The sequence below is a fragment of the Colias croceus genome, chromosome 17 (assembly GCF_905220415.1).
Source record: "Colias croceus chromosome 17, ilColCroc2.1".
In the NCBI taxonomy this organism is placed as follows: Eukaryota; Metazoa; Arthropoda; class Insecta; order Lepidoptera; family Pieridae; genus Colias; species Colias croceus.
In genome coordinates, this window is record NC_059553.1 from 2,365,939 (window position 1) to 2,387,961 (window position 22,023).

At 33.9% G+C, this 22,023-nt stretch overlaps 1 protein-coding gene across 1 annotated transcript in view; it reads left to right on the plus strand.

Moving 5' to 3' along the window:
- Positions 1-9,517: 9,517 nt before the first annotated feature.
- The window catches only part of LOC123698867 (putative phosphatidate phosphatase), a 96,605-nt gene continuing 84,099 nt past the window's right edge, over positions 9,518-22,023 (plus strand). The window contains exon 1 of the mRNA XM_045645671.1: positions 9,518-9,817. Within this exon, the coding sequence (XP_045501627.1) occupies positions 9,706-9,817 (112 nt within the window). The 5' untranslated portion in view covers positions 9,518-9,705. The remainder of the gene's footprint in view (positions 9,818-22,023) is intronic.

Here is a 22,023-nt window from a genome sequence, read left to right on the forward strand (position 1 = left end):
CGCGGCGCGTCCCGGACTGCACTGGCGCCCCGCGCCCGGCGCGCGAGGCCGCGCCCGACGCTCCGCCCCCCGGGGGGGCTCCACGTTTACGTTTCAGTAAACACAACAATTGTCGTTATTATTGCTGCGGGTCGGAGCTTTGTGCATGAATTTCAGGCCGTTGACTAATAATTATTAGACTTGGTATCGATTCAACTTTGTTGTGGTATTTATTTCTGTTTGCGGAAGTTTTATGATGTTTATTTTATTGAGATTTGGCGCGCAATTTTTTTATGTAGAAAAATATGGATTTAGTATATTTTACAATAGGACATACTTACATATAAATTATTATACTTACTATTGATCGCTAAAACGAGATGATTAATTAATGATCTAATATTATACTTATTACTTACCTACCTACTTATAGGTATAGATACCTAATCTATTTATATAGGTAAATTTATTTGTATAAACTTTACCTACTTACAGCTTTTCTAATAGAAGACAAAATAATTTTGTAGGTATCTATTTATTTATCCTAAAAATATAGCCAGTATAAAAATATAAGGTTCCTCATACCTATTAAATTTCCATAATCATTCAAAAAGTTTCAGTCCCCAAAAGCTCTATTCTCATATTTTATTATACGAGCGTATAAAAAATCCATATTAAATAAACGTCAACATATGAAAAGAATCATAAAACCGTGCAAAGGAAACGTTTACAAAGATACGTATAGCGATCCCTTAATCCAGCGCTAAAGGACTGTCTATTGAAAAAATCTCATAAAGAGAAATTCTTACACACCATTCAGGTATCTTCAAATAAAACGAGCTTAAAAAATATTCCCTGCGCGAATCGCTTCAACAATAGCCAACTGTAGAAACCGTCGTGTGTGTTTCCTACCAAAACATTTACCCCTCGGGCGTCGGAGGAAAGCTACGCGTGCGAGCGCGAGGGCCGGAGGGCGACAGAGAGGCCCGACAGAGAGGCTCGCGGCGGGCCAATCGCCGGGCCGCCGCGCGGGGCGGGGCTGCCAAAGCTAAAATGTCAGGGCGGGGCACTAGATCCTATTATTGTCTGGCAAGGCAAATAATATTTTGCACAATGTACACATTGGTACGAGGGGGTGCAGGGTGGTTGCTAATTTATTTTCAACTTCGGTTACGGGTTGTTTTTCAGCTTTGCGAGGCTGTTATTTAAATTGGACGCTCCCAGTTATTTGTATGTAGCCGCTTGTAGGCATTGTACTGTAATGAAGGAATTTTGCGTTTGTTTGCTGTTGAATTTCGTCGTCTTTCGCGCGCGGCTTCGCGGTTTTTGTCTTTCGAGGTGCGTAGGTATTTCTGATGCATTTATTTGTTTCTGCTCGCTACTGGCGAGAGTTGCGTGTTATTTTATCTTTCTTTGGTTCTTGCTCTACTTACTGAGTGTATTTTTTCTAAACACCATGTACCTACATTATTTTTGTAAAATATAGTTCGTATAAAATAAAATTAATATTAATATTATATAATATGATCACATTTATAACGACATTAAGAACCTTTAATCACGAAAATATATTTTTATAATTATGTCTTATAAATTATGATCCATTAAATATCTATTATAAATGCGAAAGTAACTCTGCCTGTCTGTCTGTTACTCAATCACGCCTTAACTAGGTACCTACCTACCTACTGAACCAATCTGCATGAAATTTGGTATACCTAGAGATATTCTGATAGGTACTCGAGAAAGGACATAGGCTACGTACTTTTTACCCCGGGACATAGGTAGGATAAGTTTTATCAAAGACTAGCTTACGCCTACGACTTTGTACGTGCTTCCCCGTTTTTCCCCGTTCCCGCAAGAATTTCGGGAAATCCTTTCTTAGCGGATGCCTACGTCCTAACATCTAGGTACCTATAATATGCCAAATTTCAGCCCGATACGTCCAGTGGTTTGAGCTGTGCGTTGATAGATCACTATATCAGTCACCTTTGAGTTTTATATAGGTATATATATATAGATGATAATATAATAAAAATAAAAGTCAATGTTAATTTTGCATGAATTTGATGCGACGTTCAAAGCAAGCTTTAGGTACCTAGGTACGTACCTACACTCAGTGCAGGGAATGAATTTATTCATAATTATCTACAGATTTAGTTATAACCGAGACCAACATAATATACTAGAGGTCCGCCCCGGCTTCGCCCGTGGTACATATTTCACAATAAAAGGTAGCCTATGTCCTTTCTCGGGTATCAAAATATCTCCATGTACCAAAATTCATGTAAATTGGTTAAGTAGGTAGTTTAGGCGTGATTGACTATTGAGTAACAAACAGACAGACAGAGTTAGTACCAGTATCTACCAACGGCGGTGGTTTGTTTACCTACCTACCTAATTATTAAATTAATGAGGTCCAAACGGCTGCATACTTACCTACATACCTACATAGAATTAAAATTTGCTCACGCGATATTCTTAATACAAAATTAAAAGGTAGGTACGATGCTGACGTCGTAGGTAGGTAACTATTACTTACTATTTTTTTTCCAACAAGCAATTTGTCCCACAGAGAACTCAATAAACTCATACACACTGCCTTCAAATCCATTAAACATCGCATCCAAAGCACTTCACGTTAATAAGCAACTTGTGTCGATGACATATAGGTAGGTATACCTATTTCTTGATTTCATCAAAATTAACTTATCTAGTATCATTAGCAGAAACTGACTGATCTAATTCAAATTAGCTGATCTTGACTGATCTACTTCGAAAAAGAAAACAATTTTATTATGAGAAAAATATATTTTTTATTCCAAAAAAATTACAATAGCCACTGTTTTTAAACCTTCATGTATAATCACACCCGTTATCAATAAACATCAGTTCGAATAGCTTATGAATTCAGATCATCAAAACAATAAAACTTATCACACCAAAGCATCGATCAAAAATTATTCAATCGTCGGTGCCTCCTACGCGCCAAGTATTCCTGCCAAAGTTTCCGAGTTGGTCTGTTAAACAATAGCACAATCGACTGCGGGATCAATCTGAAAGCGAACATCATCTTCAGAATCTCTACATCGTATTCGAAAACCAGAAACTTCGGCAGCATACTCAGCATGTAGATTATAGTGGCCATGTCACACATAATCGCGACTCCCACCAGAGCGATCACCCGCTTGCCTTTCTCCCTTAGCGACCGATTGCCCGAGCTGAACACAGATGCTATCACACTAACAAACAATATCATATTCACCGTCTCTATATGATACACGCACAGCAAACTGGGCACCGTTTCAGAGAACATCGTCAATGGTGGATACAGGGCTGGAACGATTCCTTTGATAATCACTTGGAGAACGGTTGTCATTCCATATGCCATTATTAGAGTTTTAATCTTCTCGCAGCTGATCTTCTGCATGTACACCAAGCGTAGCTTCAAGTACGCGAATAGGGACGCGCAGAAGGACCAAGATGCGGCGATCATAAAGAGGTACCCGTTGACACTGATAAGAACGTCACTGTATATTACGAATTCTTCCAATAATATGTGAAAGATGGCCATGGAGTAGAGATGGAGCGTGCCAGCTAAGACTTGGTGTAGGCCGATGAAGTTATGCAGGCTCCTCCATTTCGGCAGTAGAAACCACGTCTGCAAGAGCGCTATACAACATGGTGTAGTAAGCAATGGTGCTAATATATCGATGTCGACGATCATTTTGATCCAGCCATAGGGGACTGCTTACGTGCGTTTGATGCTTTCAAATGTTCAAGCGATAATGCTATCAATATTGCTAATTAAATTTTTCCTGTTCGATAGTAAATCTGATGCTATGAACAGTTGGTTATTTATTTATACCTAGGTACTTATTTAAATAAATGTTATTTTTGTTGGCTCTAAGTGAATATCCTTTAGGTAATTACTTAGTGTTTAAAGAACATAATATTGTATTACCATATGGACTTATGAGTTTATTATATACCTATGTACAGTAAATTACTTTTTCTATTTTCGGTGTTTGATAGCCCATTTATCGAGGAAGGCTACCTATAGGCTATATATCATCACAGAAGCAGAGCCACGCGTGTGAAAACTGAAACCGCGGAGCGCAGCTAGTAGGTAGATACTGTATAGGTAATATTCAGCATTCATAATATAATATCATATCACTAGGTAAAAAATAAAATGTAGTAATAGTAATCCAAATCAGAAATTATCATCAATAATTTTAATGTACCTAAACCTTTATTTAATTCTCCTCTCAAAATGTTCAATCTATCTACAATCTACATCTCCTATAAACATCCATAACCATACTCATACAATATCTACCAAAGGAAAAGCGAACCCGATATTTTTACTCACAATTTTCCCAAACTCAAACGTTAATCTCAGCAACAAGGGTACGGGTAATCCGTCAAAGATGGACGAATCCCGGCGCAAACATTTCCACGAGTTAGATAAGCGGCTCGCTCAGATTATCCAGCCTTTGTGGGCTTAGCAACCCAGATACCTTACTTGAGACGTAGCGACGTTTACTTTCTATTTTGTGACAAGCAAACGGCAATTTTGAACCCTGAATGTTATTAGGTGGTTAAATATTAATATCTAGAGACTGCAATAACACAATGATGACTTTTCCTAGCGTAGACGCTTCGTAGTGTTTGTTTTTAGAAATTTACATATCAGGATCCTATAGCCTTTTTATATTGCTTATGGTGAAGATAAATTAACAAAGTACCTTTACGTATTATAATACCTTACATAAAATACTAGCTGTGCCCTGCGGTAGGTACTACCCCCATTGCTACGTTCCTATTGGTATAGGAACTTCTCTTCTCTTTTCTTCACTTAGCGTGATGATATATAGCTTATAGCCTTCCTCAATAAATAAGTTATCTAACAACGAAATAATTTTTCCAATACGACCAGTACCTAGTTCCTGAGATTAGCGTGTTCAAACAAACAAACTCTTCAACTTTATAATATTAGTAGGTATAGTATTGTATAGATTTAACGCTACAAAAATAAAAAAATAAACATTATGAAAACTATTATTTAAAAACAAAAGAACTGAAAAAGTAAATTAAGAAATAGTTCACACTTTGAGTTTTCTGTTAATTTGTTTGGGAATTACCTACTTATGTTTTTTTTTTCAATAATTATTGTAATTACAATTAATACCTGATGGTTTATTGGGAAATAAAAAAAAAACAGTATACTTAATTTATTTAAATTCATAATTTTTCGGCTATCAATTACGTAGCGTAGACGCTTCGTAGTGTTTGTTTTTAGAAATTTACAGATCAGGATCCTATAGCCTTTTTATATTGCTTATGGTGAAGATAAATTAACAAAGTACCTTTACGTATTATAATACCTTACATAAAATACTAGCTGTGCCCTGCGGTAGGTACTACCCCCATTGCTCCGTTCCTATTGGTATAGGAACTTCTCTTCTCTTTTCTTCACTTAGCGTGATGATATAATTATAGCTTATAGCCTTCCTCAATAAATAAGTTATCTAACAACGAAATAATTTTTCCAATACGACCAGTACCTAGTTCCTGAGATTAGCGTGTTCAAACAAACAAACTCTTCAACTTTATAATATTAGTAGGTATAGTATTGTATAGATTTAACGCTACAAAAATAAAAAAATAAACATTATGAAAACTATTAATTAAAAACAAAAGAACTGAAAAAGTAAATTAAGAAATAGTTCACACTTTGAGTTTTCTATTAATTTGTTTGGGAATTACTTATGTTTTTTTTTCAATATATATTGTAATTACAATTAATACCTGATGGTTTATTGGGAAATAAAAAAAAAACAGTATACTTAATTTATTTAAATTCATAATTTTTCGGCTATCAATTAATAATATTTTACGATAATATTATAATATTAAAAAAATTATTAACTTTATAGTGCCATCTAGTTGTTTATAAAGCAAACGATAAGACGATACTATCGCCATCTATTGTAAAACATAAGTATTTTATTTTGTGATCAGCGCCATCTATAGGACTTCAACAGAATTACTAGGTACTTACTTTGAGACACAATTGTTATTAATAAAACGAATCAAATTGTTTTAGAACAGACCAAGAGATGGCGTTGAAAAGGAGTCTAATTTCTAAGATGAAGCAATTATATTATATAATATAAATTATTAATTATTATAGATAGGGAGGCGAAGAGGGGAATTTTCTGTAATACTCGAGCGTGGCAGTTTAAGATATGAGAGATGCCTTAGACCTAATAGAACAACTTTGTTAACTATTTAGCTCTATATGTAGTGACGCGCGCCTAGGATAGACGATCAGATTAGTAAAAAAAAATCGATAGTCTGAAATACTCGAGCGCGTCAGATTAAGATATTGGGGGTTGATTTTAGTGTTTTAAGACTAAATTTAACTAATCTGACCATAAGTCCTTGACGCCGCCGAGTTATAGGGTCGCGAACTTGTAAAAAAAAAACGTTAATCCGGCATTCTCGAGCGCGATTGTTTTTATTTTTATTTTGAAGAATATAATCTAAAACTTACTAAAAATACAAAATCTGCCGGTTTCCGCATGACCGGAAGTCTGGAGGAGCCATTTCATCTTCCGAAAAACGCGTTGCAGCATATAAGTCGCGAACTTTACTTTTTCCAAAAAAAAAGTTTAAATAAACAAAAAAGGTAATTTTATTTTACAAAAAAAGGTCTCTTTTCAATTTTGTCCAAAGTTAAAACTTTTTTTACTTGAAGCATCGTAAAAAGTCAAATTCCCGGTTTTTTGTGTATATCTCGAAAACTGAGGGAGTTAAGAAAAATTGATATGAAATAACGATGATTAAAAAAAAGAAACCCACAAACCTTTTTCGGTCAGATTAAGAGAACCCACCAACATTTTTGTCAGATTAAGAAAATATGCTTTCAGGATACCGAGATAAACCTCCCCTATGAAAATCTGACGCGCTCGAGTATTTCAAAAGGACTCTTTTTTTCTGCATTTTCAAAAATTCATCATAACTTATCGTCATGTCGTAATCGTCAGTTTTTTTAAGGGGAGCTTCCTTGGGGCCTACTTAACACCCCTTCCGAAAATCTGACGCGCTCGAGTAAATTTTTTTTTGTGCATTTTTGACGAATTTATATGCCTAGCCCCACCACGAAAACCGGCAGATTAGTATACCGTTGTTATCAGAGGGACTTGGGGCATACGTAGTATGAATATCTGACGCGCTCGAGAATGCCCAAGTAACTTTTTTTTTTACATTTTTGAAAATCAATACACGCCAAACCCACCGCTAAAATGGTTTTTACCATAGAAGCTTTTCTTTTCGAAATTATTTTCTCTTTCGATTTTGATAAGTCTCGACGACGCCGTTGAATTACGTCATTTAGCTACCTCGCCTCCCTATCTATTACATACTAATATATTACTGTGACCAAAATGTTGACGCTATTCTGACAACCTGTGTTTTTAAAAATACTAGATACTCTTTTCACTTAGGGGTTTAAAAAAAATAGATGTTGGCCGATGCTTTAGGTCTATCTTTATCTTGATAAAATTTAAAACAAATAGGTTCGGTGTAAGTATTAAATTCTTCGTTACTTATATTTTGTATCTAGCATAGAGATCTGTGATCTGTGGTATCTAGCTAGTGCGTGTAAGACTAAAAAAACGTGTATTATTTATATTTACTATTTATATTAAGAAAAATACTTTTCCCAGGTTTAATCTGTTTCTATACAGTCTACTAAAATTAATTAAAATCGGTAGGTACAGTTCCTTAGTTAGGCCTGAAAGCGTAAGATTAATACAATCACTAAAAACTATTAACATATAAAAATAGACAATTAATACATAAAAACTAAGTAAGTAGGTATGTCGTTATAAAATCGGTTAATTTTTTTAAAGCATCAAAAAATCACAGGTGTCCAACCCAAATCACTAAATTGTATAGAAAAGGGTAAAACTGCCAAGACCGCATTGAATTCGCTATGGGAATGAGGTTCTGTAGAAAATTAAATTAATTTTATTTCATATATGTATAAAACAATTATTATTAACAGTTTATTATATTATTACTTACCTACCCAAAGTAAAATCCATTGTAAAATCATATAAAATTATCCGGCTTAGTGCTCTTAATATCCAAATAATATCATTATACTTACCTACTAGTTAAGTAATAGTTATAAGTAGGTAATATTCCGTAACACTGAATTCTCTTGAATCTCAGATAAATTACAAATTTAATTGCTTATAAGTTTCTATAATTCATCATCGATCTATAATTAAAATAAAAAAACGACGTGTGGCACTCGGGGACTGCAGCGGTAAAGCTATTGCATGCTATGCCTTCAAGCCACACCTCCGCCCGTCGGAGTGGGGAGCGTGAGGTTTTTTCGTTACGGAATTTCTCGATTCGGTCCCCGCGCTCAAGGCCCGCGATAGAAGCTATGCAATAGCTTAAAAAAATCTAGTTGACAATAACTCAAAGCTGAAGAAAATTTACCTACGAAAAAATAACAGTTTATCGAGTTGTAGAATTCAAACCATCTCAATCAATGGTCGTTCTATTTTTTATTTTTTGTTTTGTGCTTTGCCATAGCATTATAATCACAGATCACAGAAACTACTATGATAATATAATAATTATAAGCCAAGTTATAAGCCGTTTGACATTCCAGCCTTTGCAAACCTAAAATATTGTGCTGTGACCTTAGATCATGACAGACTAGGACGGACGGACTGAACGATCTTATAACTTATTTAAGGGTTCCTTGTATGTCTACGGAACCCTAAAAGATTAAACCTTATATTTGACATCAGCTACCGCTTCTTATTAAACTGGTAACATTAAATTAATTTGACAGAGCATAAAAATCAGTTAACCGTAGCAATGTTTAAATGTTTATCCGTGTGATTAATTTATTATTGAGAGTTGCAACCGAATAGGTATTTTTATGGTTTCATTTCAAAAACATTACGATAAATATTTTTGTAACTTGTAGTTGCAAATATTTTGAGGAATTTAACTACCTAGGTAACTAGGTACTTAATTTGTTAATTAAATGTAAGTACCTGTGCTAATTGAAGGTAATTAATTCATTCACTAATAATAATTATTAATTATTCTCTGTTAGTACTTAGGCACTTGTCTAATAATTGATAATAATTCATGGTTATTGATTTAATTATTCATTTAATTATTTTTTGCAACTATTGCAAATATGTATCTGAATCTTTGATTATGCCACGTTTAGCTACCTTCTCATACCTATATAATTTAATATTGCAGATAGACTGATAGAGGCAATATGCCTAAGAGACTTGCTGTTTTTAATTCAAAAAAGCTGTTAGATAACTTTATTGACATTTTTTAACCTTGAGTTTTAAGTAGACAAGCGTTCAATTAAAATGAAAATTGTTTTTATTGTTTTATAGCGTCCGCTGCGGCTTAAAAACTTCACGACTCGCAACTCGCAAGTTTGTTGTCGTATCGCTCGGTACGCGGTTCCGAGCCGTCATCGGACAATCGAATAATCGACTCAGTTGAAGCGCGCATGCGCGTCTAGTTTGACGTGTGTAAGTTGTCAATCGCTCATTGCTCCGGAGCCCGGTTGTTTCTTTGACGTTTCGTAACGTTTATGTGCCAGAACTAAAGTGCATCTAAAAATATTAAAATCGCGTTGTATTCATCTATTTTAAATTAAAAATGGAGAGAAATGAACGTAAAACGAATTCGCGCACACATTCGATTACTTTGGACCGTGATTCTAAGTTTTTATTGCGAAAAGTTTTGATGGATTTCGGTATACTTTTTATCGGTAAGTTTTGTTTATATTACTTAAAACTGAATGTAAACTTTAAAATTCATAATTGGTTTGCTTGATAATGTACATTATTATATTATTAATAATCTGTGTGTAAATCATAGGGGATGATATTTACGTAACAATATTGGTTTTAATTTTTAAATAGTTTATTAGTGAAAGATGTTGAGTTAGAATGCTAATTTTATTAATTATAGTTATTAAAGACTAGTATGAATGGAAACTGGAACGGAAACTTATCGCAGTACCTACATGATAGTTAATTTTTTGCGATACTTATCACACGTAACGACCTTCGAAAATATGTTTGAATAGGTACATATTGAAGATGGTAGGTGCATATATTTTTAGCTTTTTATTTTATATTACCTAGTAAACATAATTAAATGTTATTAGTAACACTGATAATTAGTTAATTAATAATTAAGTTGGTATTAAATCATTGAAAAAAAAACATTGTTTTTCTGTCGCACTGGTAATCCAACATTTTTATTTATGTCTGTATTCACCCAGTACACCCTCAATTTGTGATAGAAATATTTATAATTAATTGCTTTACTGCTGACTTTAAATTTTTTCTACAATACATAAACTGTCGACTGCCTTCTTGAAATTAATAATTTGATACTGAACTTATTGTTACAAGATATGTACATTGATATTTGATTTAAGAAAGCTAATATTCCAAATTGTCTCTGGTTTCCTTAAAAATGCATAGATCCACGTCTAAACTAACTTTCTATATAGCTTGTAAGTTATTTAAATTGTCTCGCCATTTTCTCAGTTATAGTGTTGAAATTGACTTATTATTATTATTTAGTCCATTGGTAATGTTAAAGTATGTTGATATTTTATCTGTACGTAACCCAGTCTGTGAAGATGATGTTTTTTTTTTGCAATTTTTTCTATCTACAGGTAGATTCAATATATTGATTTATAAAGGAATTACAAACTTATATTCAAAGATAATAGATTGTCCTTCCCATTTCTTCGTTTTCATGCTACTAAGATAATAGAAGAAAGAAATAATGTTTTTTTACTGTTGTTACTTTTTATATGATCAAATCTCAACAAAGTCCTTTGATAATAGATTTTCTCTCCGCAGTTGGCTATTTTAATAAAAGTTTTAGAGAGACAGTGTTTTAGTATTTATAAATACATTTACTTGATAAACAGTATAAATTGTATTTTCTCACCACAATATTTATAATTAATGTGGTGAGAAAATACATTTTATGCTGTTCAAATACCAATTGATCTGATTGTATTGAATGAATGATCAAGTGATCGCTGTTACTGTGATGAGTTTAGACTTAAATTAAGCCAGTATATAGAGGATGTGCTTTTTTATTCAGACATTATTTTTCTAGAAGGAATGATAGAATCTTCTGTGATAATATAATCAACGATACATTTTCCACTGTATCGAAAATTAAATTGTAAAATGCAAATTACTTTCTTTCCCCATCAAATTTTTATTTTCTAAAGTTCTAAACTATGTTTGTCAGTGTTTTCAAAACTTCAAAACAATATTGCTACCCACATACAAGAAGTAATTAAAACATTTGATTATACATACAGATAAACGAATTCGAACATGTCGACAACCCGGCGTATTCGTTACGCGGATCAATGGGCTCTTTGTGCGGACGCAGTGTGCAACATGCACCAGTGTTCTGTTAATTTGTGGCGTTAGAATGTTGACAATACTGACGAACGTTTTTTATTTTTTAATGAGACGGAAAAAATTGGAGGGAATTTATCAGCTGCTGAATTCTTGAGTAATTTTGTAACTGTTTTCTAGGTGATAGGTTAATTTATATTATCTATGATAATTTTATTGTATTTTCGAGAAATTATATTTAGTTCGGTTATTTTTTTGTTCCTAGAAATTATAGCTAAAATTACGAGTATGTATTCACATTCAATTATTAACATACATTTGCTTACATAATATAAAAGGTCTGATTCATATTTTTACGGAAAAAGTTGGTCAGGAAACTTGTAGACCGTACATATTCATTATAATGAAAAACTTATCCATTGACTTGTTTGCATGAACTAACAATTTATTTCAAAGAACAGGCTACAATGCCAGAACAAACAATTATTACGGTACCTAGGTACCTAGTTATTTTATCTATTTCTTTGTTAATTTGCAATTCTTATCGTCAAGGAAAGACACGAGAAAAGTGAAAACTGATCATATCAAGGCTGTATGATCAATTACCTATTTAATAAATTTAAACAATAAAAATATTGCCTTGTCTCTCTCTTAGTAATTAACTAATTAATAATTATTAATTATCATAAAAGATGTACTTTATTCGATTGTAACTACACTGAATTCGACTGTAAAAAATATTAATTTGGTTACTTTTTAAAAGTTTTAACGTTGCGATCTTATAGGTACCTAGTACATAATACATTAATTACCTTTCCGCTCGCGGCTTCGCCCGCTTTGAAACTACCTACGCACCGGATTTTGATGCGGTTTTTTTAATAGATAGAGTGATTCAAGAGGAAGGTTTTAGTATATTATGTCAAAGCGGGCGAAGCCGTGGGCGTTAAGCTAGTAATACATAATATAAATTCCCACATTCATTGATAATAATATTTAATAATCATAACCCCACTTCGAGCACGTTCGGTTGAAAATACATTACATTATTTTTCCTCACTTGTGTTTATTAACTAAACTTATTAATCTAAACAATAGTAAAGGTGTTTATTATGACTATTTTATGTGTTATTTTCAAATAGATGTATGTGATGACTATTGTTACATTTATTAGTGTAACGAAATCGAAAAACCTCCAATGAATATTCAATTGAATATTGGCGTAACAAATAATGTCATTGTTTTAATTTTCTTCAGTCATAAATGAAGTGGTTATAAGTTTCATAGAAATATAAATCGATTCGCATATTGGTCTTAGTGACTGGGTTTGAAAATTAATTTACGTATTGGAAATTATTATTGATTTTGTTTTAACTTTTTAATAGATCTAGATTGTGTAGAATGTAGATTATTGATTGACTAATAAAAGCTTATTTTTAATAAGCGTGAATTCATTTTAGCGTTGTTTCATGGAGTACTTAGTACTCACTATTAATTTTCGATATTAATTAATTTTTACTCCATGAACTGGCTTTTGGATCAGCATTGCGTGAATAAGGTCAGGTATTTAAGAGAAAAAAATGGTGGTATGTTATTGTATTTCGGAGAGTGAGGGGACCGGTGACCCATATTCCTTCCCTCTTTGTGATATCCTGATTTCCTTTTGAAATAAATTCGTTTATATCCCATTTATATAATGCATGATGCATCGTTTTATAGGATGTATCCGCCATTGACAGTTTTAAAAATCTTTCTATTCAGATTCCTACTTATTATTTCAGAATCTGGTACAAATACACTTATAAGTTTATATCAACGTGGAGAAATTGCGCCAAAGAAAACTTCGATAAGCTCACCCATCACCTATATACAAATATAAATATTTCTTCCTTTTGTGTAGCTGTATTTCAAAAAGTACTGGTACCCACCTCTACTTATTGAGAGCATCTTATAAATACTGTACAACGTGACATTAAAATGACAGTCACTTCGAATTCACGAACTTACGAGGTGCAATTTTAAAAAGTATCTTGACAGCAACAAAGCACGCCAATCAAACGTCACACGAAATACGGTGCAGTTCTGCACAGGCCCCCAGGGAACGGGGTCTCTTTAGCGGATACGGTTAATCTGACAGGGCCTATCTCGTCGAATGTTTTGACACTGCGGCAATTACCTGCCACTCTGTTTGGCAGTGTTCACATCCTGCCACGAACAGGGATTTAAATTGCCAGATAACGAGTTGTGTTTTGACAGGCTTAATTCTGGTGTTGGTGTGGTTGTGCTTTTCCTGATGTCTATAGTGTGATGTCATTGTAATTAATGAATGCCTAATTGATAGTAGATCTTTTCGTATTCTACTAAGCTTTTTGATCTGCTGAATTTATTGGCGCGCCATTAGTTCTAGGACACAAATTATATTGTCTACCTATACGTTTTCAAAATACAAATTTAATATTTAAATGTATTTCGTTACACCTTTCAGCTACGTGATATAAACCGATTAATATGATCGATCGAATTGGTTGTCCTTTAGAATTTATATGATCAAAAGTTTAATTGATTTCACCATTGATATTAACGAATATTTCACATTACAAATGACACCTTTTAAATTCGTGGTGTGCGGTATATAGGTTTTCTTTTAAGGCATATCTCCCAGTACTCGGTAAAGTACTACTTAAAGTCTTAAGTGGGGACGCAATAGCGACTTAATGCCCACCTTATCTTTATGGTAAGAACATGTTGGCTGGAGCTAATTAGCGGCACATTGTCTCTACAATGTTGCCTTAGAAGTTGCCACTTAGCAAATCGACTGTCTGAAAATATGGGAGAGGTTTCTTTCATTGATTATATCCGACTTCTGAGTTCTGACATTGCAACGGCTAACTTTGTACCTTGAAACCTTACCTTGTATTAAAGTGAAACAAACTTCTTTAGGCGCGTTCAGAATAAAATTTCAAAGTCGCGTCATGACAATACCGTCACGCCATGGAGTAGGTACGGCGACGATTTTGGTATCTTTCAATCTTTCCAAAAAAGGTTCACTTCTGACACGTGTACTCGGCATACGCTTTTTTTATTGTCAGTCAAGTATCGACCAAATTGCATATTACCAGTCACAGATTAGTATAGATATAGTTACCTACATCGAGTGTCAGCCAAATACAAAGCATACCAGTCTATCAGATTTCAGTTCAGATATTGACAGTTTAGTAGTTTTTGACCTACAAACAACAACAGATAAATACAAATCTCCATGTTCAAATAACATTCGGATTTATAATATGTAGTAGCACGTATACACGAAGTAGTTACCTACGTGTGATAGATCAACAATTTTCTATTTTTACGCGTGTCATTCTTTAAATAAAATGGTTTCAATGAACAAAATAATGTATGTAACATTTCAAGAAGCTATTTCTGGCTCTACTATAAATACCTATGTCTTTGAATTTTTATGTGATATGATCGTGTTCTCTATGCATGATTTGAATTAATTTATAGAAGATTATTAAGTATGTATGCTACAATATTATAGTATACGAATTCCAAAAAAAAGTGTATATTTTTTGTCAGTTCATGTTAAAAATATCAAATATGAAAGAAGTTTCAATTCAGATTCAGTAGATATATTTAAATTTAAATCTCTTATAGAATTGCAATAACCATGTTTTATGCAAATTGAAAATCCTTACGGGTGGCAGAGTTTATCTTGCGACTCTGGATCGTAAATTACTACATTGTGTATAAATATCTTTATTTATTAAAAAAATCGATTAACTACAAGAGTCTTAGTTGTAGTTGCTTCAAAGAAAAGCCGGGTCCATACCGGCATGAGAATAAAAGCGGGTTGATGATGATGAACGTATACTTTTGACATCTATGGGAAGGAAGGCTTATCATCGAAACACGTAGAAAAGGCATCTAGCCATTCAATGTTATGATAAAATACCGTTGTAGTGACAATTCTATTGCAGTAAAATTTTGTTAGGTTAATAGCCATAATAAAGTTTTATTATCAGTTTATTTCCTCTGTACCGTATAAAATCCATCAATTTCAGAATTACTATTCACAAACGACATTATTGCTTACAATTTATATACTTTGTCCTATTTACAAGATTACAAGTTGGCTTTTTATAAGTACTCTAAGCACGTTTTATAGTTAATTTATCAGAACTTGAAAAATATTTATCTAAAAGGAATTTATTAATATAACCTTGGGATCCCTCACCGATTTCTTATTTTTCTATTTGAGGTTTTATGGCTTTATGGCTTATGTTATTTTTCATTCGAAACTCATCGTATCGTATCACATACTCATCTGTACATGGCCATTTTACATTATAAATTATGCTATTCATAAACCTTGCTTTTCATTTTAATCATAACTTTTTTTCGATAATGTTCACCTTCAATTTGAACAGCGAATCTCTGGAGTGTCCTTTAAAGATCCGAACTGTCCTTAATCGATACAGGCTGAGCTAATTCACGCGCAGTTCCCACGTGTTCACACTTCGGCGTTTATTTGTGCGTGCTATCAGCTGCTATATCCGTGCCACTTAACGGTGCTCTGCAGTGCATCTGGATCCTTTGATGTGTGCAAATACTTAGAGATAACACAGCAGGGAACAAGTACCTCACGCAAGGCGGTAGAGACAAACGTAGAGAGTACTGGAGCTTGGAGTTTGTTTTGGTTTGGAGGATGTATTTGTATAATGTGTCTTTTTCACTATGGGCAGTGTTAGGCGAGTTAAGACAATCATGATAGTGTAGGGACCCAAATGTCTATGATATTACCGATTGTAGATGAATTTTCATAATCGCCGTAATGACGGCAAACATCGACGATCATTTGTTGTGTCTAATGGATAGTCCATTGTGAAGAGGGCCTATAAGATAGAGTATGAACCCATGAAGAATTTATACATTCTTCGTGTGAATCTGAACAAGTACCAAATATAGGAAAGTTCTCTCTAAGAAAGAATAGAAGTAATAATTATGTATAATTACACGACCGCCCTCTTACATTGTAAAATTGTGGTCCCATTAAATGGTTCACGTGGAATCACAACAATTATATACACTCGTGTTAATTGAAAGCAGCACTAACAGTATTCCCAGGCCGTTATTAATTAACCAGTCACCGAACGTCGCGATTGAGTAATGCCCTCCAAATTTCGTGATCCAAGGGCAGGGTAAGAGTATCGACTTAAATATTCAACACATGGACGTGTAATGAATGAAGTGGCCAGCATGTGAATGTATTGCTGTAATTTATGATTCGATGTTGGTACTTGGTAAGTAGTGTCTTATGTTTCGAAAGGACTGTATGGATGTATGGATCTTAACGAATGTCGCAGGAAGATAGGCAGATGTCAGTTAGTATAAATGCTGATTTACACAGGGTTTTTTTTCGGGTCAGCACTGATTTGCCTCGAATTTGTAGTCAGTTACCCTGTGTAAATCAGCACTTAGCGATAATATTGTATCTGAACTTGAAATCTGAAGGTGTGTTTCAAATATAAATGCTTTACAAATGATATAATACCATTTCATTTGTAAATGCAATATAAGAAAAAAAATACCTCACTACTACAAGTTTTTTTTGCCAATTCATCATAAGATAATTGTGCATACTGAATACTGAATAGCCAAAAAACAGTTCCTTGCTTTTAGATGACGAAGTCAAAACTAAATGGCTTTTGCACACCGCTTATGTATGTCCATATCGGTTGAACCTTTGCTTCTGTTTTAAGATTAAAGACGCCGCAGCTTCGAGGTTAAATGGCAATTATAATTAGACGTTTAACTTTCAGGATTCTCATAGCAGGCTGTTCGTTTTCATTTGGTTGAAATGGAAATGTGCTTATATTTGCTGATGTATGAATGTCACATTTGGAAAACTTAGCGACGGAAGGAATGGGCACAAGTCAGTTGTTTAGTTTGAGCTCACCATGGAATTAAAGCTTCAATTCAATATCTTGAAAATTGGACTTATTGTTATGATATTCGATACCAAAACGAGAAAAATTCTCAGCAGATCCAGCAGATAATAAATCTGACAATGAACCTAAACTAAAACGTAAGCAAAATCCTTATTGGTTATAAATCAAAATATGTTTAGTGAACAAGAGAGAACTAGAACGGCATAATATTCCATAGCTTTTCCCAGACGTCGTGGGTGGTCGTTAGTAAACTATAGGCGGAAAACAATTCGTAGGTCATAGCTATTTATCCAATAGTATATTCTATAGATTATAGCATATTTCAGGAAGGAAACTTTATTGTTTCCTCAAATCGACGTATTCGCTAACTCCTTCAGGCTACAATAAACCTGCTTTTACGTCTTAACTGGTTTAGGTTACGGCCCATAATGAACGATTTGAAGAATAAAAGACTCCGCGCTCTGGTTTCTATTCCAACATTATAAGCGTCTAAACAATAAGGAAATAGCGTGTTAAACACGTTCTCGCATAAAATTAACATTAACTATGCCATCCTGCGTTAGGATGTGGGTGAATGCGGTAATCCAGACCGCGTCTAGACCAATATTTGAGTGCTCGCAGCGAAATATAATACGTCGGGAAGGAGCCCCGGAAGCTGCTATATGCGGCATTAAATTGTTAGTTTTCGCATGTTATTTGATACTCCATTTTCGCGCTAATGTGTTGATCCCGTTTTGGTATGAATTTGCACGAGAATAGATTTAAACTGGAGTGAAATCTAGTATTATGTTATAAGCTGCTTTTAACTAGCTGTGCGTGTAATTATTCGTGGCTTTGAATTTTAATGTAAATTGATTCATTCATAGGGAAGAATCTTGATAAATATTAGATTTCTAATAATAGACCGTTAGTAGTTATAAATCAACTAACTTTTTATTATCATAACTGCAATAAAATTGTTTACCAGGAAATTCCTAGTTTTTATTGTACGGCGCTTTTTATAGTTTTTATATTTATCAGCTCAGTAATTTATTTCAAATAATTTTTCCTTGCCAAGCACAGTGGAATTTTGACTTTCATCTCCTAAAATAATGTTAAATTTCAAGTGACCAAAACAAAAGCAAAACAATTACGTAAACGAAACATAAATAAAAACACCGCAACAATAACGACAGCGTTTAAATAGAAGTTGTCACATAACAAACTAACTATAAGGGCGCTTTCAATTTACGCGTTTCGTGCCGCGAGCGTTCGCGGTACGAGCCGAGCGCCGCAGCCGCACTGTTGCCATACCGAGCGTTTTCACTACATAATATAAAACAAAGTCGCTTTCTCTGTCCCTATGTCCCTTTGTATGCTTAAATCTTTAAAACAACGCAACGGATTTGGATGCGGTTTTTTTTAATAGATAGAGTGATTCAAGAGGAAGGTTTTAGTATATAATTTATTAAGTTTTAGACAAAGCAGGCGAAGCCGCGGGCGGAAAGCTAGTGTATGATAAAAGATGATCGTCCGTGCGCCGTAGGTACGTGTAGCGCACCGCTTCGGCACCGCAGTCGTCCGACTCGAAACATTTGAAAGCGCGCTTAGCGTAGCAGCAATCCAAATAAACATGACTCAAGAACTATGAAAGGTGAACAACCCAATGTCAAGGTAACCGATACGTTAACATATAAACGAAGTTATTGATAATCGATTTTATTCAACGGACCACCGGCGGGTCTATATAAATGTAGATTGCTTTCAAATCGATCCTTATTAAATCGATTGCTATGGATTATGGAATGGTATCGCTTATGGATAATGCACGTAATTTATGGATTACATTTGTGTTAGAGTTATCTGAAACTGTCATTTGTGATATGATTACGTTTATTGTGGTTTGACTCATTTTTAGGGTTCCGTAGCCAAAATGGCAAAAACGGAACCCTTATAGTTTCGTCATGTCCGTCTGTCCGTCTGTCCGTCTGTCACAGCCGATTTACTCGGAAACTATAAGTACTACAGTGATGAAATTTGATGGGAATATGTGTTGTATGAACCGCTACAAAAATATGACACTAAATAGTAAAAAAAAGAATTGGGGGTGGGGCCCCCCATACATGTAACTGAGGGATGAAATTTTTTTTTTCGATGTACATACCCGTGTGGGGTATCAATGGAAAGGTCTTTTAAAATGATATAAAGTTTTCTAAAAAACATTTTTCTTAAAGTGAACGGTTTTTGAGATATCAGCTCTCAAAGTCGTAAAAAGTATGTCCCCCCCCCTCTATTTTTATAACTACGGGGTATAAAATTCTAAAAAAAATAGAGGTGATGCATGCTAATTAACTCTTTCAACGATTTTTGGTTTGATCAAAGTATCTCTTATAGTTTTTGAGATAGGTTGATTTAACTGTAATTTTGGTTAAGTTATTGTGCTTACACTGAAAACGATGGCTGAACCTTATAAGATAGATCAAAAAATATACTACAGTATTGTACACCTTTAAAAATCCGCGATGATATAAAATCTTTATAATGTAGGTACTTTTTACGAGAAATATTAGCTTATTCAAGCAATACGCCATTAATATTAATATTCATACATAAAAGTACAAGGCAAAATATCGGGAGAGTTTAGGCTCCATTCACCAGGTGTATAAATTGACATAATAAGTTTATTATATTTGCTGCTACGGAACCCTTTGTGCGCGAGCCCGACTCGCACTTGGCCGGTTTTTATAGTATTGTGGGTAGACGAAAACTATCTTTTTAAAATTCGTTGCGTCGGCGTTTCAATATAAAATGAATATTGACGTATTTAATAGATATTTTTCTGTTTATGTCACTGATACATTGTCCTCTTTAATGCTATAAAAAAAAATTTTCTTTTTTATTCTGAATAATAAAAAAAGAAATCATAAAAGCATAAGATTTCTGTAACAAGAATACACTCTTATCAAGTTGATTATCAATTATCATTACCGCGAATTTTAAAATGTTATCATTACGCCTAAATAGATTATTTTTACCTCAAACTATATTTGTTTTACAGCTCTTATTACTCATGTTTTATCGAGATCGATAAATCAGTTTCGAGCGTTATCTCGGCATAATGAAATAAACACCGTAGGACGTGCATGGTGTCCTTTTGTAATTAATGCTTGTGGTAGATTTATGTGTTCTTAATGTTGTACACCCACGAGTACACGTATCGTGATTGTACAAAGATACCCTGTGTTAGGGTTGCCACTTATCTAAAACAAGAAAACGATGCTATGGCTATTGTTTGTTTGCACACCGCGGAGTGAGGAGTGTAACCTTAATATTCGTTGGTATTGCAGTTGTTTGATATTTTATCGTTGAATATATTGTGATTATTTCCTGTGGAATTGAAATGTATTCTATATACTATTCTACTTATCTATTTACCCGTGTTGTATCACTTATTCAGGAGGTTTGCTCTTAGAAATGTCAGTAATAAAATAATGAAATAGAATAATAGAACGGAATAGACACATTAATTACTTTTTGTGTGCCAACCCTGTGATTTGCTTTGTACCTGTAATATCAGTCTTACAGAAGGGAACAGTGTTATTAAATAACAGTGAATAAATTGCATTGCTGGACGTTAAAGTGTGAGGTAGGAAGAGAAATAAACGCAATCAGTGGGAAATACGAGTCCATTAATTTTTATTCGCGGTGGTCAGAGTAATTGAAGGCTGCCAATTGCTGCACATTTATAAAAGATATATTTTACAATAGCTTGTGGTTCAATAGTAGAATTACAATCGTTTATTTATGTGTGGTATGATAGTGTTTTTTGTGTGTAGCAAACAAGGGATGCACTCAAGAATTAAGAAGAAATGAATAGTTTTCATATTATATTCATCTATTTCTCTTTCTTTAAGTTTGTTTTCCGTACTGTCCTGGAGCTTTCTCCAGCCTTAGGAGAGGTCTTTACCTCTCCTAAGGCTCCATTACGCCTACATATGCTATCCACAAACAATTTGAGCACTTTATTATCGCTATAAATTATACCATTATGTCCACATTCCCATAATTTGCTCAATTACGTCTCAGATGACGGAGCACCACGGATAGATTACAGTTAATAGATTTGTACTATCCGATCGGTTCAATTATAAGTATAGCTGAAATAGAACTACTTTCACATCGTAGTACATGTGATACGGCTATGTGAAATGTAATTACCGTAATCAGTGTGGCAAACCGCATGAAGTAAAAGTTGGGGCTAGTGGAACGGTTGAAATCGATAGCTAATTTTGTTGCGTTTTTCTTGATTGAGCATCGTGACCGCGGATGATAGATTTTCCTAATAATGGCTATTTGGAGAGAGACTTTCTATAAATTGACGAATCTAGGATTACATTATCAATAGATAATGTAATGAACAATAGTTCAAAATCTGTTTAGTTCAGGAAGGGAGTTATCGCAAAGGTGTTACGGCACCAGTAATGTGGGCTTAGTTTCAGAAAGCTCTGGTAATCTATATCCCCTGTATTAATTGACAATTAGGAATTGAAATATACATTGAAAGGTAAGATATTCAAAGACTCTGAATTAAGTGCCTTGCACCGATAACGTCGCGAACAAGAGTGTTTTCATAAATCTTGTTACAAAAT